Below are 21,828 nucleotides of genomic sequence, written 5' to 3' on the forward strand. Positions count from 1 at the left end.
ACGACTGGTACCGACGCCTCTCAGGAACAGTCTAGCAAAACTGTAAGCAATAATTTCCAGTTTGTTATCCGCAATGGTTGAGCCAAACATTTTGCGACGCCGTGGATTGCAGGTAAGCTTTCTCTGAGAAACAGGAAAATGAAAATGGCTCGGAATGTTTTGATTGGTGGCTTATTGATCGTCAAAAGTGACAGCACAACTTTATGCCTAGCCTGCAATTGATTGATGAGCATTGCATGCTATATGAATACAATATCAATGTAATAACAATTATTATTATTATTATTATTATTATTATTATTATTATTAGGACACATAGTTGTCTAATGCCACATTAAACCAAACTTGCTATTTCAGGAAGTAAGGTGAATTCAGGTAATTAGGGACACTTCAGTTCCTGCCCTCAGAGTGTCCCAAATGACCCACTTCATCACGGTGATGCGTGTGAGAGAGTTGGGTTGTGAATGCAGCAGATCAGCGTCTCTGCTGCAGCTGAGAGCCCTATCATACTGACATATCATACATACGACCATACAGTCATAATCATGTGCCACTGTTGTAACATGATGTATAGGGGCAACATTGGACTGTAAGGAGGGGTAGGTCGATACGAGACAGTGAGGAGGGGTAGGTCGATACGCGACAGTGAGGAGGGGTAGGTCGATACGCGACAGTGAGGAGGGGTAGGTCGATACGCGACAGTGAGGAGGGGCAGGTCGATACGTGACAGTGAGGAGGGGTAGGTCGATACGCGTCAGTGAGGAGGGGTAGGTCGATACGCGACAGTGAGGAGGGGTAGGTCGATACGCGACAGTGAGGAGGGGGAAGTTGAAGCACCAGTGTGGAGCACGGGCCACCGGCACCAGAACACAAAAGGATTGTTGATGCAGTGTCTCCTCCAGCTTCTCAAATTCTACAACAACGGTTAGGCCTGGTTTATATGTGGTCTGGTTTATATGTGGTTTATATGTGGTTTATATGTGGTAGGCCCTAGTTTAGCCATAAAAGGACGCCTCACTCACTGACAGACTCCCCCAAAGCAAGGACTATTGTTTTCCCACTGGATGAAATCTGCAATAGATAAAATAAAACATAAAATAAAAGCTGTTTTTTTTTTTAAATGGTGACTTCACTGATGAGTCAGTTTTTGGGGTATGCACATTTTAGGGTGTGGATAATGACTCAGTTCACTGTCAACTCCGTGGAACTTTCTTAAATCCTGTCTCTGCACTGTAGCAGACTGCATTACAGCAGACTGCATTACAGAGCATTAGGCATTACTGCAGGCACCTAACTGACCAGCAGGGGTCACTGATGAGCAACGAGACACAGTCGAACCTGCGGGAACAACACCAACACCGAGAGCAGCTTCTGTGGCCAGAACACAGACGGCAAGTCACATGGCACATGTTGTGTGTTCCGAGAATGCATTACTCCCGTGCGCACTGACACACACTTGGAGTTCATGTGTCCATGCACATCTCCACACTGAAGTGACGTCTGAGAATCACGTAGTTATTTATTGGCAATAAGAGACATAATAAAGGGTTTTTATGTTAGATGCTGGCACATCTACATCTACATTTCTCTTTTTTTTCATTGACCTGTGAGAATGAATCTTTCTGGTATTTTCAATAGTTTTATGATTGGACTTTTCACAATCGAACAGTTGCTTGTTTGATTGCGTTTATGGGGGTGATGTAGGGCAAACGTAAGGGACACTGTCATACTAGTGTTGACGGTTTAAGTATTTTTTGTTTTGGAGGATGGAGGATATAGGCACTCAGTAACTTCATTAGGCAGATCTGCCCACTCTTTGCAGTGATTGTGGCAGCAATGAGCACATGAATATTCCTATGCATGGTTTTGTGACTGATGTATTACAAAATGCGCCAAAATTTATGTTTTCTTTCAATCGCAGAAGGAGTTGAGTCTTCCGCGGAGACCCAGCGCGTGAGTAACGCACGTCACGTCTTTGTTTTGCTGAGAGAAAGTGTGATTTGATACGTCAGCCAGCAGGAGGCGCTGCACTGGACCGTGGTTTCACTGGGGCCACTGCCATCTCCTGACTGCCCTGCGCACCTGGCTGTTTACGGCACACGCCGCATGGAGTCGTGTTCAGTCTACTGTATTCCTCTTGACATCAATCTGAAGTGGGAGAAATATACTTTGAAATATACTTTCAAGTCCAATATGTCAAATACTCATTAACAATTAATCAGCCTATGGTAAATAATATGATAATAATGTATAGTAATATTAAGAGATGCCTTCGGTGGATGTGGGAGAAAATGCGTGCTATCTCCCCAGCATCTTCCTATTATTCCAGGGTCAACCAGAACGGGGAGATACTGATGAACCTACACTGATTAACCTACACTGATTTACCTACTACATGACGCTGAGCGCCGTCAGTCTGCGGCAGAGAGGTTACCAACTGTTACTGCAACAACTGTTTAGAAGAAAAAAATACACTCTGGGTATACACACTTTACCGTATCCAGCTTAAGCGCAACAGGCAATCAGGCATAAAAAGGGCATATCTGAAACAATTTACAAAGTCGTAAATGAAACAAAACAACAAAGTCACAGCTCCTCAAAAGTAAAACGTCGGGTGACTCGGACCTGCGGTGACCACGGCTAAATGAAACTGCGTTGACTCAACTTGACTGACGTTGAATGCCCAGAGCGTGCCAGTTTGATTCACCCCCTATCCTTGGGGACAATGGTATCTCCCAAAAGATGTGGTTCTGACTTGTTCGTCAGTCGCCTGAAGTTCCTCGGTTTATCTTATGTAGCCATACGCGTCTGATCAGCGGTGATGATGTCCTGGCTTTATGAACTGCGGAACTGTTGACGCTCAGTTTTTGTTTTGTTTTGTTTTGTTTTTTGGGGGAGGGGGGTTTACTGAAGAAGGCAGATTGAGCCGCGGGTAAAATTAAGGCAATGACTTTCTCCAGTTTGGCCGCGGCGATGGAGTCCAGCGCCGCCGGAGCCAGACCCGCTGGTTTCTCCGTGCTTCTGCTCTTCCACGATACGCGCCTCCACAGCTGCAAACTACCCAGCTATTTGGAACATTAATAGAAAATACTTAAGCTCTTCTGGATCGGCTCCTGTTGCGGCGCTCTCAAACATAGCCAACATGTCCGATCCAAATTACTGGACTTTATTACCCAGTTACAAATCCAAGTACATGGCGGGGGCTAACCTAAAACGATCAAAAAGGTAACTTTTTTTCCCTTCAATGTATTGAGTTGTTAGCGGAGACTAACTGCGTCGATGTCATAGTCGGCCAACTTTATTTGACTTAGAGGGGTAGCCCGTCTATATGTGTTGTGAGCCAAGTCGACCCCTCACAAACTAAATTGTTACCAGCTACCCATTAATTTTGTTTGATTTTATTTTTTCATTTGCTAAAAGTCTTATCCCGCTTTTGTTTGGGTACTAAACTACACAAACGTGTAAGGAATGTCGCCTTGCAGTGTTGACGTCGCTTCATGTTTGATAGGCTAGGCTAAATCAGTGAGCTTATTTCTCCAATTTGTATAGTTTAGAATACTGAATCTAACCTGGAATATTGGCTAATGCCAGTGAATTACGAGTGCGCGACTGTTCAACAATTCGCCCTGCGAGTGGCACGGACGGTGGCCTAATTACTGTTTTGGATTCAGCGTCCGCCCTGCTTGTACGTTTCATGTTTTGAGTAAACGTGGCTATTCTTCCGCCACGCACCCCGCACCCTGTCACGTTTAATGCGGCGGGCTGCCGCTGATTGGGAGCGGTCGCATACTGTCACTCACCGACCTTCAAACGCGACTTTCGGAATCTGGGACATCGAAGCGCACTGCGAATGTGCATCGGCGTTTGGAACCACCGTGAACCAGGACATGCTTTTTGAATGACGGAGTTTAGTTATATGCATTCTGTTTCACACGCAGTTGACTGTTCGTCTAAATGCAGCATCGGCGACTGACATTTGGCTTCAAACTCCAATATATGAGCGATACCTTTGGGACGGGAACATGACACCACACGACATCGGTTATATAAGCCACTAATTTCGGGTGACACCTGGCAGGGCTGTCGATATTTACTTGCCTGGCACACCCACCTCTGCTCAAAACAGGTGGATCCAACACTTTACAAAGTGAAACCCACACACAGGCCCAGTAATGGATCACGGTTAAGAAACTGAAGTCCGTTCCGGGTCGACGTGGGAAACGCAGCAGGCGGCATGTTTTTCTCCGACACTTGGGATTTGTTTCGTTTCCTTTGGAAATTTGGGACGGGCCACTTCCGAGTGAAGGTCCCCGATCATGTGTGCGGTCCTCTCAGCGGAAGGACCAGCAGGGGATGTCCGCACGAATGAATCATGAACTACCCTCCCTCCCTTCCAGGCGGAAGCGTGGATGTGAATCACTTAGTTTGGACATTTTTGCCCTGGCGTAGTCTAGCCAGCATAGCGGTCGATCTAGGGATTCCAACGTCACACTGTCACGCTGACGTTGTAGGCCAAAGTAGGCCTTTTGGTGGTTGTGATGTCAGGGTGATTCCGTAGGATATTTACGGTGTGTACATTTTGGAATCGCTGCCCAGTAGAACAATGACGTCATGCCATTTTAAACTGTCTGTAATCTTGCCAATTTTCTATTAGTGGAGGTAGTTAGTCTTCATCGTGTCCCCAGTGATTAGGCGTTGGTGGTAGTAGCCGCGGAAATTGGCCCTGAGTGAGCGGGGAACCCACCGTAGTTTGAAGAGATTAAGCCCTAATCCGGACCGTGTACATTGCGTCGCACTTCAAACGCAAAAACTGGAAAAAAAGCCGATTGCCCTGAAGGGACAAAGAAAGTAAGAAGTAGGCAGAGTCGTTGTAATGCATGATGTTTGCCAACTGTCGAAGTCTAAATGGGGAAGAGGAAGTTGTATGTGTTTTAATTGTTTAAAAGGCGAATGGAGTGCATTTGAATTGTGTTTACAATTGATTTTGCTCATTCGCCCGTTGACACCCAAACACTCGCACACCAACGGTGACTGGCTGCCATGCAAGGCGCCAACCAGCTCATTGGGAGCGATTGGGGGTTAGGTGCATTGCTCAGCGATATTTTGACACACCCAGGGTGGGGGATCCAACCGGCAACTCTGTCACCTCCCGTCACCCCGCTGTACGGAATCGCCGATGACACCTGCCCTCACACGCCATCCTGTCGCTGCTCCTTATCAGTCACACATCCACCCCACCTCTGCGTGGTTTGAACCAGCGGTGAAAAACACTTCACCGAAATGATGGTTTTGATGTTTTTAGATTTGAGATGATTTTTAGACTGTAGGCTGTGTGCACATTGTGTCCTGCTCAAATCAGCCGCCGTGCCCCTCAGCCCTGCTGCCCTGGGAGGGGGGGTGTGGATGTTTTGCAGTAGAGCCTGTCTGTCGCCCCGGGTTACTGGGCAGAAAAGCCTGTGGTTTTGTTTCCTACACGCTCACCTTCTCTCTCTCCACCTGTCTGTCACAGTTGTCATAGCAACAAGAGGAGGAGCCTGGTTGTGGGGAACCCATCACCCACTCGCTCTCTTTCACCCCTGTCATTAGGCACAGGTACACCTCCCTCTCCCCCCCCTCTCTCTCTCTCCCTCTCTCCCTCCCTCCCTCTCTCCCCCCCTCTCTCCCTCTCTCCCTCTCTCTCTCCCTCTCTCTCCCCCTCTCTCCCTCTCTCTCTCCCTCTCTCTCTCTCTCCCTCTCTCTCTCTCCCCCCTCTCTCCCTCTCCCTCTCTCTCCCCCCCCCTCTCTCCCTCTCTCCCTCTCTCTCCCTCTCTCTCCCTCTCTCTCCCTCTCTCTCCCTCTCTCCCTCTCTCTCCCTCTCTCTCCCTCTCTCTCCCTCTCTCCCTCTCTCTCTCCCCCCTCTCTCCCTCTCTCTCTCTCCCCCCTCTCTCCCTCTCTCCCCCCTCTCTCCCTCTCCCTCTCTCTCCCTCTCTCTCTCTCCCCCCCTCTCTTCCTCTCTCCCCCTCTCTCTCATTAAGAGGCTTTAGAGTCAGCAATACTCAGATAACGATACTCGATAACACACACACACCCAGGGGCAGTTACACACACCCCACAGGGCAGTTACACACACCCAGGGGAAGTTACACACACCCCACGGGGCAGTTACACACACCCAGGAGCAGTTACACACACCCCACGGGGCAGTTACACACACCCAGGAGCAGTTACACACACCCCATGGGGCAGTTACAGGGGGGCATTCACAGACATTTACAGGGTTAATATAGCCAGGCTGAAGCAGACTGGATTCTCAGAAGTGAATGGGGGAGTTTCTGGTTCCCTGAGTTAAAAATGCTGGTTAATGAGTTTTATTTAATAAAACTGTCTTTACTTCTACTGCCCAAATCTGAGACCGTTAGCCAGCAGTCCATTGGCTGAAACTATATGACTTCTTATTATTATTGATATTTTTATGGTGTATAAGTGTCATTGTTGTAATTGTTATTGGTGCTATTATGACTAATAACATTGTTGTTATTGCCATTGTTATTATTTTTTATTGTTATGACTGTTATTGTTGTAATGTCCCACTGCGCAGCCGTAGTCTGGGTTAAATATGAATCTTTGTGTTTTGTGTTTGTCTGAATCTTTGTGTTTTGTGTTTGTCTGAATCTTTGTGTTTTGTGTTTGTCTGAATCTTTGTGTTTTGTGTTTGTCTGAATCTTTGTGTTTTGTGTTTGTCTGAATCTTTGTGCTTTGTGTTTGTGTTGTTTTGTGTTTGTCTGAATCTTTGTGTTTTGTGTTTGTCTGAATCTTTGTGTTTTGTGTTTGTTTGAATCTTTGTGTTTTGTGTTTGTGTTGTTTTGTCCGCAGCAGCCGGTAGTCCTCTGGACAGCCTCCGGGGCGTGAGTGTCAGCGCGTCTCTGAACCTGCCCGTCGGCCGTGGGTGAGCTCCTGCGTCTCCCTTACAGTTCCTCATCGCTCGTGGTGCCACTGGGTTTGACTCGTTTCTGGTTACTGAGAGTTGTATTCCAGTACTTGCTTTGGGAATGTTTTGTTCTCGGCACGGGGAAAACCCAGACGGAGAGAGAGAGAGAGAGAGAGAGAGAGAGAGGCGTGGTGGGGAGGTTGAGTGAGAGACACAGAGAGTTTGTTGTCAGTCGTGTTCAAAGTCTTGTGACACTAGTCCCATAATGCACCACTGTGTAAGATAAGTGTCAGAACCTGGACCTGGAATCAGGATGTATGTCACCTGTCATCTTGTAGCTCAGGTGTGTGCAGATTAGGGCTAAGGCTGCTGGATCAGACTGGACAAATGGATTTCTATAAATGAATTTCTCATGTAGAAATATGTCCTGGGTCACAAGGCAGTTTTCCTTTCGTGGGAGTTTGTGTTGAATCTTTCCTGAGACGGTCTTGCATTCTTGGAGTTGCTGAAACACGTAATGCCATGACTGGAAGTCAGAGTGCATATCTCACGTATGAAAGTGTACGGTGAGTGGCTAATTTAAATGTTGCAAGAAATGCAAATGGCTTATTTTCCTGCGTTCTGTCGGACGTCTTGGGACCAGGAATGTGTGCTGAGTGCTGGGTTCGCCTGGGTTTAATGTTTGCATGTTACGGAATACGAGTTTGTGTCTCGCGTTTTCCCACGTGAACTTATGTTGGATGAAGTCGGGGAAGTCGGCGAAATCGGGGTTCTGCAGCAGGAAGTGGCTGAGTTGTGATGCAACACAGAGGGCTGACGAGGCGAACATTAATGACCCCCAGCAGGGGAAGCTGTGCTTTCAGTGTGGAACTGCTATGATCTGTAAAACCTGTCACTCATCTTTTCCATCTCTCTCTCTCCCCCCCCCCCCCCCCATCCTGTCTTTCTGCTGCTGCTGCGATGTCAAAGCCTCTTGGCCCGGCCGGACAGGTACGTCTTCAGTTCCACCCGTTTATCCTCTCGTTTCCTGTTCCTGCCATCTTCACAGTTCGGTTCTGGGGAATGCCCCATGTAGCGACTGGGCGGTGTGATGAGGAGCATTCTGGGAAATGCAGTGTGATGAGGAGCATTCTGGGAAATGCAGTGTGATGAGGAGCATTCTGGGAAATGCAGTGTGATGAGGGCAGATTTGTGGTTCTCCGGTCAACTGGAGCATGCCGTATTCTGAATATTTCCTTGTCCCGTTCTGCAGAGCTGATGGGAGAAGATGGTCCCTCCCTCGTCCGCTATGGAACCAATTCCCCCAGCTCCACGGTCTCTGTAAGTTGGGTTCTGCCTCCCCCTCTGCAGCAACACCTGTCGCTGGAGCCATAATCCTTCAGCTGGCTGTAAACTAGCTGCTATACCAACCCCTCCCCTGACTGAGCCACTGAATATACCCCCTCATCTTTACTTTATTCTGTAGCACTAATGTCCTGGAATAAGACCTCCCCACAAGGTAGAATGCAGTAAGACAAAGTTTATCATTATTGAATTTAATTGGTTCTTTAGCTGATCCATTTGATCCAAAGCGACTTCTAGTTGATGAGACTAAGCAGGGGACAATCCCCCCCCGGAGCAGTGCAGGGTTAAGGGCCAACCTCCTCCCACAGAACAGTCGGAGTGGTTCCTCCTCTCTCTGCATCACCTCCCCTGGGTCCTCTCCCCGAACCCTGCTGCTCCTCCTCCCTGCTGCTCCTCCTCCCTGCTGCTCCTCCTCCCTGCTGCTCCTCCTCCCTGCTCCTCCTCCTCCCTGCTGCTCCTCCCTGCTGCTCCTCCTCCCTGCTCCTCCTCCTCCCTGCTGCTCCTCCTCCCTGCTGCTCCTCCCTGCTCCTCCTCCCTGCTGCTCCTCCTCCCTGCTGCTCCTCCTCCCTGCTGCTCCTCCTCCCTGCTGCTGCTCCTCCCTGCTGCTCCTCCTCCCTGCTGCTGCTCCTCCAGGGCCCTGTTAGCCAGCTCTGCTCTCTTGGCCTGAAGTGCTTTGGCTCTGAAAGGCAGGGTGTCGGCCGCCGGAATAGGGCCGTGTGTTATCTGTGTTTTGCTATCAGTTATCAAAGCCGATTGCAACACCCGCTGGCCTGCTGCGGCTTTATGAACAGTGATAATACCCAGCGGGAGAACAACAACATGGCTGCACGTTTCTCTCGCGCGCAGTAAACAAAAAGCCACTTCTGAACCGTCCCTGCTGCTGCTGCTGCTGTTTTCTGTTTTGGTGCGGAACACGTTGTCGCCTTCCTGTGGTTATCAGCCGCAGGATCGTAACCTACGCCCCCCCCCCCCCAAATGAACAGTTTTATTCCACAATGAGTATACACACGTCTGCATGCTGGTATTGGATCACAATGAGTATACACACGTCTGCATGCTGGGATTGGATCACAATGAGTATACACACGTCTGCATGCTGGTATTGGATCACAATGAGTATACACACGTCTGCATGCTGGGATTGGATCACAATGAGTATACACACGTCTGCATGCTGGGATTGGATCCACAAGGGCGGCCTATAGCGTAGTGGTTAAGGTACATGACTGGGACATGCAAGGTCGGTGGTTCTAATCCCAGTGTAGCCACAATAAGATCCGCACAGCCGTTGGGCCCTTGAGCAAGGCCCTTAACCCTGCATTGCTCCAGGGGAGGATTGTCTCCTGCTTAGTCTAATCAACTGTACGTCACTCTGGATAAGAGTGTCTGCCAAATGCCATGAATGTAATGAATGTAACAATGAGTATACACACGTCTACGTGCTGTGCTGGGTTTGGCTGTGGTTTGATTTTGGCTTTTGTATCAAGCATACACCCAGCTTTGATATTATTATTATTATTATTATTATTATACGCAGTGTCACAATATTAAAATACATTAGAACAACAAGCAGCTTTGTCTAGAATCAGAAGGCGGCACAGCGTGAGAACAGGCTCAGAGAACAGAAGGTCAGGTGGTTGTTTCTGATTGGCCGGCCTGTGTGGCACAGATCAAAGGTAACATAATAGAATGCCATTGAGTTCATAACGTTGGTTGATTGTGTGTGTGATTGTGTGCGTGTGATTGTGTGTGTGATTGTGTGTGTGATTGTGTGTGTTATTGTGCTGTTTGGGGAGTGCTCTCAGCCATCCAGTCCTCTCTGAAGTCCACGTACAGAGTCTGCTGAGCTCTCTGCTCTGATTCAAACTTTGACTGCGGTGTGTTTAATGAAATGCTGGCGTGGGTGTGGTTATCCAGTTATTCCACCTTCAATCTGATCTGCAGAGCTGTGTGTTTGCTCTGTGCTTCACTGGGAGACGTGTGTTTACTCTGTGCTTCACTGGGAGCTGTGTTTTTACTCTGCCGTTCCCCACAGAGTTAACAACAGGACAATAACAATAACAGCATCACTGTACGCCACTCCTCCCTATCCAGACTGACCAATCAATGTACATGTGGCCTGATGAGTTGTGACTGGGTGGGCCACTGAGGAACGGGGGGGGGGGGGGCGGGGCATGGTACACTGCTGAGTACTATGCTAGCGGATTGTATCATAGGCGGCAACAACAACAACTTCATGTAAGCAAATGAAGCATGAAATCATTCTGCAAACACAAGCTGAGGCTCCAAATGATCACGATGCAGTTTTTCGGGGCTTTTAAAAAAATGTATAGTTGCGAGCGAACGGTCAGATTTGTGACCAAATGCAACAACAAAGATGACGTCATCTATCCTGGGATGGCCAGTCTCACGGGACGTACCAACTCATTCACACCCATGGGGGTTTTTTTTTTTTTTTTTTTTTTTTAATTGCGCTTGACATCGGTTGCCATCAATGGGCCACTGATTCCGAAAATCTCCTCTGGTGTCTCTCTCTCCCTCTCTCCCTCTCTCTCCTTCTCCCTCTTTCTCTTGCTCTCTCTCTCTCTCTCCCTCTCCCCCTGACCTTTTGAGTGAAACGCCAGCTCTCATTACAGGAAGTACATTTGCGTATTAATATGAGATTATTACACCACCCTGCCTCACTAAAGGTGTCCGGTTCGGTTTGACCCCGATTGGTTGTGTGTGTGTGAGCTGAGGTTTGATTGGTTGTGTGTGTGTGTGAGCTGAGGTTTGATTGGTTGTGTGTGTGTGAGCTGAGGTTTGATTGGTTGTGTGTGTGTGTGAGCTGAGGTTTGATTGGTTGTGTGTGTGTGTGAGCTGAGGTTTGATTGGTTGTGTGTGTGTGTGAGCTGAGGTTTGATTGGTTGTGTGTGTGTGTGAGCTGAGGTTTGATTGGTTGTGTGTGTGTGTGAGCTGAGGTTTGATTGGTTGTGTGTGTGTGTGAGCTGAGGTTTGATTGGTTGTGTGTGTGTGTGAGCTGAGGTTTGATTGGTTGTTTTGGTTTGTTTGTGTGTTTTCCTCCAGCCCATGTCTTCCTCCCAGGAGCTCGCCCCCCAGTCGATCGAGGAGATCTTCCTGCCGCCGAAGCCCTCGCGCAGCTCCGAGAGCCTGGCGGAGGAAGACGGACGCACTCCGGTCCAGGCACGCCGCTCCCGCAGCCTCAGGTATCCCTCCGCCATGCCTCAACGGAAAGTAGGCCCACATGTCCTTCTCTCTGATGGGTTAGTGTAGACGGACTGGCTTTTCTCAGTGCGTGGGTCTCTCACACATTGATGGGGTAGATGGGCTGGCTTTTCTCAGTGCGTGGGTCTCTCACACATTGATGGGGTAGATGGGCTGGCTTTTCTCAGTGCGTGGGTCTCTCACACATTGATGGGGTAGATGGGCTGGCTTTTCTCAGTGCGTGGGTCTCTCACACATTGATGAGGTCGGGTAGACGAGGCTTTTCTTCTCTGTGAAATGACAGTGGCAGGAAGGTGTTCCAGCTCTCAGGCCCGTTTACTGCAGGGAGGGGAAAACCCACAGGGTGAGATTACTGCCCCAGCCCTGTGTCTTCTGCCCTGTGTGAGTGTGTGCAGGAGAGGGGCAAAGGGTGTGTGTTTGTAGTGTGTTTTAGGTTTTTAGGGTTAGTGTTAGTTATTGGGGTTAGGGTTAGGGTTAGTTATTGGGGTTAGGGTTTAGGGTTTGTGTCAGTTATTGGGGTTATGGTTCGGGCTGATGGGGTTATGGTTCGGGCTGAGGGGGTTATGGTTCGGGCTGAGGGGGTTATGGTTCGGGCTGAGGGGGTTATGGTTCGGGCTGAGGGGGTTATGGTTCGGGCTGAGGGGGTTATGGTTCGGGCTGAGGGGGTTATGGTTCGGGCTGAGGGGGTTATGGTTCGGGCTGCGGGGGTTATGGTTCGGGCTGAGGGGGTTATGGTTCGGGCTGAGGGGGTTATGGTTCGGGCTGAGGGGGTTATGGTTCGGGCTGAGGGGGTTATGGTTCGGGCTGAGGGGGTTATGGTTCGGGCTGAGGGGGTTATGGTTCGGGCTGAGGGGGTTATGGTTCGGGCTGAGGGGGTTATGGTTTGGGCTGAGGGCGTTATGGTGCTTTGCTGTACAGAAGTGTCCGTTATTTCTGCTTTGTTGGGCTGCTGCTTCAGATACTTTCTCTGACCTCGCCAATTTTCCATGGGCGTGCGTCGGGCTGGAGTGTATTTAATAAAAGGTGCTAAACAAATAAAGCATGTCGTTATTTTCACTTCTGAAGGTCGCGTACACCATTTTAAACTGTGTTTTTCCTGGGATGGAATTTTATTTTAATGATGCCTTTCCTCTTCCTGCTTCAGCCCGGCGCGATCGAGCGGCTCTTTCGATAACGAGGTGGTCATGATGAACCACGTCTACCGGGAGCGCTTCCCCAAGGTCTGACCCCCAGCCCAAACACTCACTCACCCCGTCCCTGTCTGACCCCCAACCCAAACACTCACTCACCCCGTCCCTGTCTGACCCCCAACCCAAACACGCACTCACCCCGTCCCTGTCTGACCCCCAACCCAAACACGCACTCACCCCGTCCCTGTCTGACCCCCAACCCAAACACGCACTCACCCCGTCCCTGTCTGACCCCCAACCCAAACACGCACTCACCCCGTCCCTGTCTGACCCCCAACCCAAACACGCACTCACCCCGTCCCTGTCTGACCCCCAACCCAAACACGCACTCACCCCGTCCCTGTCTGACCCCCAACCCAAACACGCACTCACCCCGTCCCTGTCTGACCCCCAACCCAAACACGCACTCACCCCGTCCCTGTCTGACCCCCAACCCAAACACGCACTCACCCCGTCCCTGTCTGACCCCCAACCCAAACACGCACTCACCGCGTCCCTGTCTGACCCCCAACCCAAACACGCACTCACCCCGTCCCTGTCTGACCCCCAACCCAAACACGCACTCACCCCGTCCCTGTCTGACCCCCAACCCAAACACTCACTCACCCCGTCCCTGTCTGACCCCCAACCCAAACACTCACTCACCCCGTCCCTGTCTGACCCCCAACCCAAACACGCACTCACCCCGTCCCTGTCTGACCCCCAACCCAAACACGCACTCACCCCGTCCCTGTCTGACCCCCAACCCAAACACGCACTCACCCCGTCCCTGTCTGACCCCCAACCCAAACACGCACTCACCCCGTCCCTGTCTGACCCCCAACCCAAACACTCACTCACCCCGTCCGCACCCGGCCTTTGAGTTGTTGAATGTGTTTTTATGTAACATTGACTTATTTGTGTAACATATTCAGAACCCTTCACTTTGCACACTTTGTTCTGTTGTGGACTTAAATGAACAGAAGGGCCACTGAAAAAGCCCACCATGACGTTCAGGTGTGCGCGTGTGTGTGTGTGTTTTTGGGGGCAGGCGCGGGAGCAGATGGAGGGCCGGCTGCAGGACGTGATTGCGCGCTGCTCCCCAGACGGCTCGCTCCCATTGGCCGACGGCGTGCTGGGCTTCATACAGCACCAGCTGCTGGAGCTGGCCACCGACTGCCTGGACAAGTCCCGCCAGGGCCTGGTCACCTCTCAGCACTTCCTGGAGATGCAGGACAAACTGGACAAACTGCTGCATGAGGTGCGTGTGTGTGTGTGTGCGCCTGTGTGTGTGCGCCTGTGTGTGTGCGCCTGTGTGTGTGTGTGCGTGTGTGTGACTGTGTGTGTGTGTGTGTGTGTGTGTGTGTGTGTGTGACTGTGTGACTGTGTGACTGTGTGTGTCCGCCTGTGTGTGTGTGTGTGTGCGCCTGTGTGTGTGTGACTGTGTGACTGTGTGACTGTGTGTGTGTGTGTGTGTGTGTGTGTGTGTGTGTGTGTGTGTTTCACTCTTCCCCTGAACCCCCCCCAGCTCGCGCTCCCTGCCCACGCTGTTCTGACTGTGTGTCTGCCCCCCCCCCCCCCCCCATCCTGTCTCTCTGACTCATTTATTCTGCTGTGAGAGGAAACAGAGGAAGTGGGCCCCATAACACTGTGTAGAGTCTGATCACTTACACACTCCTGTGTAGAGTCTGATCACTGTGTGATGGTGTGTGTGATGGTGTCTGTGATGGTGTGTGCGTGTGATGATGGTGCGTGTGATGGGGTGTGTGATGGTGTGATGGTGCTGTGTGATGGTGCTGTGTGATGGTGCTGTGTGATGGGGCTGTGTGATGGTGTCTGTGATGGTGTGTGCCTGTGATGATGGTGCGTGTGATGGGGTGTGTGATGGTGTGATGGTGCATGTGTGATGGGGCTGTGTGATGGGGCTGTGTGATGGGGCTGTGTGATGGGGCTCTGTGATGGGGCTCTGTGATGGGGTGTGTGTGATGGGGTGTGTGTGATGGGGTGTGTGTGATGGGGTGTGTGATGGGGTGTGTGATGGGGTGTGTGATGGGGTGTGTGATGGTGTGTGTGTGTGATGGGGCTGTGTGATGGGGCTGTGTGTGATGGGGTGTGTGTGATGGGGTGTGTGTGATGGGGTGTGTGTGATGGGGTGCGTGATGGTGTGTGTGATGGTGTGTGTGATGGTGTGTGTGTGTGTGATGGTGTGTGTGATGGTGTGTGTGTGTGATGGGGCGTGTGTGTGATGGGGCGTGTGTGTGATGGGGCGTGTGTGTGATGGTGTGTGTGATGGGGCTGTGTGATGGTGTGCGTGTGATGGTGTGCGTGTGATGGTGTGCGTGTGTGATGGTGTGTGTGATGGGGCGTGTGATGGTGTGTGTGATGGTGTGTGTGACGGGGTGTGTGATGGTGTGTGTGTGTGTGATGGTGTGTGTGTGATGGTGTGTGTGTGATGGTGCGTGTGATGGTGTCTGTGTGTGATGGTGTGTGTGTGTGATGGGGTGTGTGTGTGATGGGGTGTGTGTGTGATGGTGTGTGTGTGTGACGGGGTGTGTGACGGTGTGTGTGACGGTGTGTGTGATGGTGCTGTGTGATGGGGCTGTGTGATGGGGCTCTGTGATGGGGCTGTGTGATGGTGTGCGTGTGTGATGGTGTGTGTGATGGTGTGTGTGACGGGGTGTGTGATGGTGTGTGTGTGTGATGGTGTGTGTGTGATGGTGCGTGTGATGGTGTGTGTGTGTGATGGTGTGTGTGATGGTGTGTGTGATGGTGTGTGTGATGGTGTGTGTGACGGGGTGTGTGATGGTGTGTGTGTGTGATGGTGTGTGTGTGTGATGGTGTGTGTGTGTGATGGTGTGTGTGATGGTGTGTGTGTGACGGGGTGTGTGATGGTGTGTGTGTGATGGTGCGTGTGATGGTGTGTGTGTGTGATGGTGTGTGTGTGTGTGATGGTGTGTGTGTGTGACGGGGTGTGTGATGGTGTGTGTGTGTGTGACGGGGTGTGTGATGGTGTGTGTGTGTGACGGGGTGTGTGTGTGATGGTGTGTGTGTGTGACGGGGTGTGTGACGGGGTGTGTGACGGTGTGGACGTGTTCGCAGGCCTACGAGCGCGCGGAGAGCGAGGAGGTGACCGTCATCACGCAGCTCGTTAAGAAGATTCTCATGATCATCTCCCGGCCTGCCAGGCTCCTGGAGTGTCTGGTGAGTGAACCCCTGTGGGCGGGGCTACTGCCTCTGGCAGACAGGGCTTCTTCTTGATTGGTCAGTCTTGTGTGACAGACAGCCCTGTTAGTCTTGATTGACCTGTCTTGTGTGACAGACAGCCCTGTTAGTCTTTGATTGGTCAGTCTTGTGTGACAGACAGTCCTGTTAGTCTTTGATTGGTCAGTCTTGTGTGACAGACAGCCCTGTTAGGTGTGATTGGCTAGTCAGGCTCTTATAGTCAGGGGAGGTGCAGTGATGCTGATTCTCATGTGACCCCCCCCCCCCCCCCCCCCCCCCCCAGGAGTTTAACCCGGAAGAGTTCTACTTCCTCCTGGAGCAAGTGGAGGATCAGGCCAAGCTGAGCGAAGGCATAAAGGAGGACATTCCCCGTTACATCATCCAGCAGCTGGGCCTCACCTGCGACCCCCTGCAAGGTGACATTACATTACGTTGTTGGCATTTGGCAGACGCTCTTATCCAGAGTGACCCACAGCGCCCTCTGCAGGGGGGCGGGCGTCTCTGCAGGCCGGAGCCCGCTCCAAACGGGCAGGGCGGGGCACCTGATTCTGGCAGATGTATAGTTCTTCGAGACACGTGACCACCATTCCTAAAAAAGATGGCCGGAGAGGCCGGAGTTTACTTGGAATCCTCACCAACGATGATGTAATCTGCCCCAGTCATGTACATGGTCTGACATTTTGGCACCTAAAATTTCCCTCGGGATGAATAAAGTATCTATCTATCAGGTGTTGACACTGAATGACACTCTGCATGCTCCCGTTGGACACATTTCACTGCGGCCTGTGTTGCCACGTAATCGGATAATTGGCTGGCTGAGCCAGGGGTAATTGGTGTAAATTGGTGTAAATGAAAATGCATTCACACTGCAACAGGTCAACATAATTACGCACAAGAACTCTCTGTCAGACCGGGGAGGAACACTACTTATTACTGGTCTCCACGGCAGCATTCTCTGACCTCTGACCTCTTGGCATTCTTTGCTCTAAGTTAGACTGGAGTCATACACATTCTTCACATAGTTACTGAGCCGTTAGATGGCAGTAAAAATAAAAAAACAGTTGTGCAGATACCCAGGAATTTTCAAGAGAATGTATTGCTAAAAGCTGGTCCAGGGAGTTTATCTGGCATCTAAAAGGTTAAGGTGGGTGGGGTGGAGATGGGGCAGGGTGTGGTTCTGACCCGTTTACCACTCTTATTCTGACAGACATGGTCCAGTTGGAGGAGATTGCTCAGGAGATTGAGGACCAGGAGGTGAGTTCAGGACGCGTTTTTCGCACAACGTTTACAGAACCATTGCACAGAATCTCTCCGTTCCCTGGAGCCTGGCCTGGCTGGTGAAAGGCCATAAACCTACAAAAGAAACAAAACGTTCGTTCTTACAGCGTGCGGAACATTGAGGTCTAGGTCTGTGTAAATGATTTAAAGTCCCGAGTTTTCTGTGTAAATTATTATTCTAGTTTAAGCTCTGTGTAAATATAGCGTTCTGTGTGAAGTGCAGGGCTCGATGCTATAACATTTCTTAGTGTTAATTACTAGACCAATTGGCACGTGTGAAACGTCGGGGGCGAATGCTTTTTAAGATGGAGGCACAGTTGCGCCCTGGTTTGGGGTTGGGCAGGAGGGGACCCCTCAGTGTGATGCGTCTCTCTGTCCTTCACGACAGAAGGCCTGCTCGCCGTGCCGAAGGAAAGCCCAGGAGAGCGACTTCGACACCATAAAACTCATCAGCAACGGAGCCTATGGGTGAGGCCCGGGGGCGGGGTCTGGGGTGTTATTAACCTATGGGTGAGGCCCGGGGGCGGGGTCTGGGGCGTTATTAACCTATGGGTGAGGCCCAGGGGCGGGGTCTGGGGTGTTATTAACCTATGGGTGAGGCCCAGGGGCGGGGTCTGGGGTGTTAACCTATGGGTGAGGCCCAGGGGCAGGGTCTGGGGTGTTATTAACCTATGGGTGAGGCCCAGGGGCAGGGTCTGGGGTGTTATTAACCTATGGGTGAGGCCCAGGGGCGGGGTCTGGGGTGTTATTAACCTATGGGTGAGGCCCGGGGGCGGGGTTGGAGTTATGGTTGGGAGCGGGTGTTTGGGGAGTGTTACGGTTGGGTTACGGTCGGGAGCGGGGGTTTGGGGAGCGTTACGGATGGGAGCGGGGGTTTGGGGAGCGTTACGGTCGGGAGCGGGGGTTTGGGGAGCGTTACGGATGGGAGCGGGGGTTTGGGGAGCGTTACGGTCGGGAGCGGGTGTTTGGGGAGCGTTACGGTCGGGAGCGGGGGTTTGGGGAGCGTTACGGATGGGAGCGGGGGTTTGGGGAGCGTTATGTCGGGAGCGGGTGTTTGGGGAGCGTTATGTCGGGAGCGGGTGTTTGGGGAGCGTTATGTCGGGAGCGGGTGTTTGGGGAGCGTTACGGTTGGGAGCGGGTGTTTGGGGAGTGTTACGGTTGGGTTACGGTCGGGAGCGGGGGTTTGGGGAGCGTTATGTCGGGAGCGGGGGTTTGGGGAGCGTTATGTCGGGAGCGGGTGTTTGGGGAGCGTTATGTCGGGAGCGGGTGTTTGGGGAGCGTTACGGTCGGGAGCGGGTGTTTGGGGAGCGTTACGGTTGGGAGCGGGTGTTTGGGGAGCGTTACGGTCGGGTTACGGTCGGAGCGGGGGTTTGGGGAGCGTTGCGGTCGGGTTATGGTCGGGAGCGGGGGTTTGGGGAGCGTTGTGGTCGGGTTGCGGTTGGGAGCGGGTGTTTGGGAGCGGGTGTTTGGGAGCGTTACGGATGGGAGCGTTACGGTTGGGAGCGTTACGGTCGGGAGCGTTGCGGTTGGGAGCGGGTGTTTGGGAGCGTTACGGTCGGGTTACAGTCGGGAGCGGGTGTTTGGGGAGCGTAACGGTCGGGTTACGGTCAGGAGCGGGTGTTTGGGGAGCGTAACGGTCGGGTTACGGTCAGGAGCGGGTGTTTGGGGAGCGTTACGGTCAGGAGCGGGGCTCACGCTGGCTCACGCTGGCTCTCGGCCGCAGGGCGGTGTATCTGGTGCGGCACTGCGAGACCCGTCTGCGTTTCGCCATGAAGAAGATCAACCGGCAGAACCTGGTGCTGCGGAACCAGATCCACCAGGCCTTCGTGGAGCGGGACATCCTGACCTTCGCCGAGAACCCGTTCGTGGTCAGCTTGTTCTGCTCCTTCGAGACGCGCCGCCACCTCTGCATGGTCATGGAGTACGTGGAAGGTGAGGCGCCCCGCCGGGGGTCAGAGGTCAAAGGGGGGACACGCTGCAGTGGCCGATGAGCAGTAATTTAAATCCTGCGTGCGCGTCGAGCCTAAATTTACTGGAAGGGTAACACTTTAGGTGTTCAGTTGGACAAACTGGGCCAGTGGTGTCCCATAAGCAGCCCCCAAGCACTGGGCCAACCAAAGGCTTTCCCTTGGGTTTTTTCCCCCACTGAGGCTTTTGGTCATGCATGTGGATGCTGTGTGATGTCAGGACTCGATGAGGACACGGCCTCTTGCCCGATGGCGGTGTGATGTCATGCGCCGCAGTGGGATGGTGTGCTGACGCTGTGCTGTGTGCGTTGTCGTCCTGTAGGGGGCGACTGTGCGGCCCTGCTGAAGAACATCGGCCCCTTCCCGGTGGAGATGGCCCGGCTGTACTTTGCGGAGACGGTGCTGGCTCTGGAGTACCTGCACAGCTACGGCATCGTGCACAGGGACATCAAACCTGACAAGTGAGTGAAGAACTACATTTCCCACAATCCCGCTCTGTCTGCCTGAGCGGGTCCAGGCTGGGGTGTATTGCATAGTGAAGAACTACATTTCCCACAATCAGATGGGGGGGGGGGGGCGCACCTCAGAAGTGCCGGGGTGAAGAGGGAAGAGAAGCAGAGGCTCTGACGCCATTTTGCAGGAGCATTTCACAGCCTGGCCTCTCCAGGGTCTGATAGCGCTGTTAGCCTGACGGTTTAATCTTCCATCCCCCCCCCAGCCTGCTCATCACCTCCTTGGGCCACATCAAGCTGACGGACTTCGGCCTGTCGAAGATCGGCCTGATGAACCTCACCACCAACCTGTATGAGGGCTGCACCGGGCAGGACACAAGGGAGTTCATCGACAAACAGGTGCCCCCTCTCTCTCTCTCTCTCTCTCTCTCTCTCTCTCTCTCTCTCTCTCTCCCCCCCCTCCCCCCTCTCCTTCTCTTTCTCCCCCTCTCTCTCCCTCTCTCTCTCTCTCTCTCTCCTTCTCTTTCTCCCCCTCTCTCTCCCTCTCTCTCCCCCTCCCTCTCGCTCTCTCTCTCCCCCCCTCTCCTTCTCTTTCTCCCCCTCTCTCTCTCTCTCTCTCTCTCCCTCTCTCTCTCTCTCCCCTCCCTCTCTCTCTCTCTCCTCTCTCCCTCTCCCTCTCTCTCCCTCTCTCCTTCCCTCCTCCTCTCTCTCCCTCTCTCCTTCCCTCCTCCTCTCTCTCCCTCTCTCCCCCTCCTCCTCTCTCTCTCCCACTCTCTCTCCCCCTCCTCCTCTCTCTTTCCCCCTCTCCTTCTCTTTCTTTTCCTGTTTACCTCTCAATTAAGAGTGCAGCTCTGTCTCCATTTGCTGTTTTCTGATGTCCTCTCTCTCTCCCCCATCCCTCCCGTCTCTCTCTCTCTCCCTCTCTCTCTCCCTCTCTCAATCCCTCTCCCTCTCTCTCTCTCTCTCTCTCTCTCTCTCTCTCTCCTCCAGGTGTGTGGGACTCCAGAGTACATTGCTCCGGAGGTGATTCTGCGGCAGGGCTACAGTAAGCCGGTGGACTGGTGGTCCATGGGGGTTGTCCTGTACGAGTTCCTGGTGGGCTGCGTGCCCTTCTTCGGGGACACTCCTGAGGAGCTGTTTGGTCAGGTGGTCAGCGGTGAGTCAGCGGCCCTGCTGCCCAACCCAGGCCACGCCCCCCGCCCTGCTGCCCAATCCAGGCCACGCCCCCCCGCCCTGCTGCCCAACGCCAGGCCACGCCCCCCGCCCTGCTGCCCAACCCAGGCCACGCCCCCCCGCCCTGCTGCCCAACGCCAGGCCACGCCCCCCGCCCTGCTGCCCAATCCAGGCCACGCCCCCCGCCCTGCTGCCCAACGCCAGGCCACGCCCCCCGCCCTGCTGCCCAACCCAGGCCACGCCCCCCGCCCTGCTGCCCAACGCCAGGCCACGCCCCCCGCCCTGCTGCCCAACCCAGGCCACGCCCCCCGCCCTGCTGCCCAACCCAGGCCACGCCCCCCGCCCTGCTGCCCAACCCAGGCCACGCCCCCCCGCCCTGCTGCCCAACGCCAGGCCACGCCCCCCGCCCTGCTGCCCAACGCCAGGCCACACCGCCTCTGGGTTCAGAGCCGCCCGGGATCTGTCTGTCAGTCTGTCCACCAACATTGTTACTGTGTCCATTAAGGCTTGACTGTATTTAAGGCACTGTGGATAAATCGTGAAGCATGATAGAGTTATAACAGTAAATGTCTTTGTGTGTGCGTGTGCATGTGTGCGTGCGTGTGTGTGTGTTTGTGTGTGTCGTGGTGTGGTGTGTGCGCGTGTGTGGTGTGTATGACACAGATGAGATCGTCTGGCCAGATGGGGATGATGCGCTTCCTGCTGATGCCCATGACCTCATCGCCTGGCTGCTCCGGCAGAACCCCCACGAGAGGCTGGGGTCAGGTCTGTTCCTCCCCAACACACACACACACACACACACGCACACACACACACACACACACACACACACACACACACACACACAGACACACACACAGAGACACACACACACACACACACACACACACACACAAGCACACACAAGCACACACAGAGACACACACACTCACACTCACTCACTCGCGCACACACACACACACACACACACACACACACACACGCACTCACACTCACTCACGCACACTCACTCACAACACTCACACCCCCCACATGTCGCAGTCTGTCTCCCCCTCCTGTGAAGACGGAATGGTGCATCCCTGTGCTGTGCC

The 21,828-nt window shown here is 52.9% G+C and overlaps 1 protein-coding gene across 1 annotated transcript in view; it reads left to right on the forward strand.

Moving 5' to 3' along the window:
- Positions 1 to 2,775: 2,775 nt before the first annotated feature.
- LOC133128998 (microtubule-associated serine/threonine-protein kinase 3-like) overlaps positions 2,776 to 21,828 on the forward strand; it is a gene marked incomplete at its 3' end in the record, with an annotated part of 37,658 nt that continues 18,605 nt past the window's right edge. The window contains exons 1-17 of the mRNA XM_061242803.1: positions 2,776 to 3,225; positions 5,510 to 5,592; positions 6,853 to 6,925; positions 7,877 to 7,897; positions 8,160 to 8,227; positions 11,318 to 11,457; positions 12,621 to 12,696; positions 13,697 to 13,906; positions 15,745 to 15,846; positions 16,151 to 16,283; positions 17,075 to 17,121; positions 17,534 to 17,613; positions 18,869 to 19,077; positions 19,435 to 19,573; positions 19,831 to 19,963; positions 20,555 to 20,720; positions 21,401 to 21,502. Coding sequence (XP_061098787.1) covers positions 8,165 to 8,227; positions 11,318 to 11,457; positions 12,621 to 12,696; positions 13,697 to 13,906; positions 15,745 to 15,846; positions 16,151 to 16,283; positions 17,075 to 17,121; positions 17,534 to 17,613; positions 18,869 to 19,077; positions 19,435 to 19,573; positions 19,831 to 19,963; positions 20,555 to 20,720; positions 21,401 to 21,502 — 1,600 coding nt within the window. The remainder of the gene's footprint in view (positions 3,226 to 5,509; positions 5,593 to 6,852; positions 6,926 to 7,876; positions 7,898 to 8,159; positions 8,228 to 11,317; positions 11,458 to 12,620; positions 12,697 to 13,696; positions 13,907 to 15,744; positions 15,847 to 16,150; positions 16,284 to 17,074; positions 17,122 to 17,533; positions 17,614 to 18,868; positions 19,078 to 19,434; positions 19,574 to 19,830; positions 19,964 to 20,554; positions 20,721 to 21,400; positions 21,503 to 21,828) is intronic.

Source organism: Conger conger, chromosome 5 (assembly GCF_963514075.1).
Source record: "Conger conger chromosome 5, fConCon1.1, whole genome shotgun sequence".
Lineage (NCBI taxonomy): Eukaryota > Metazoa > Chordata > Actinopteri > Anguilliformes > Congridae > Conger > Conger conger.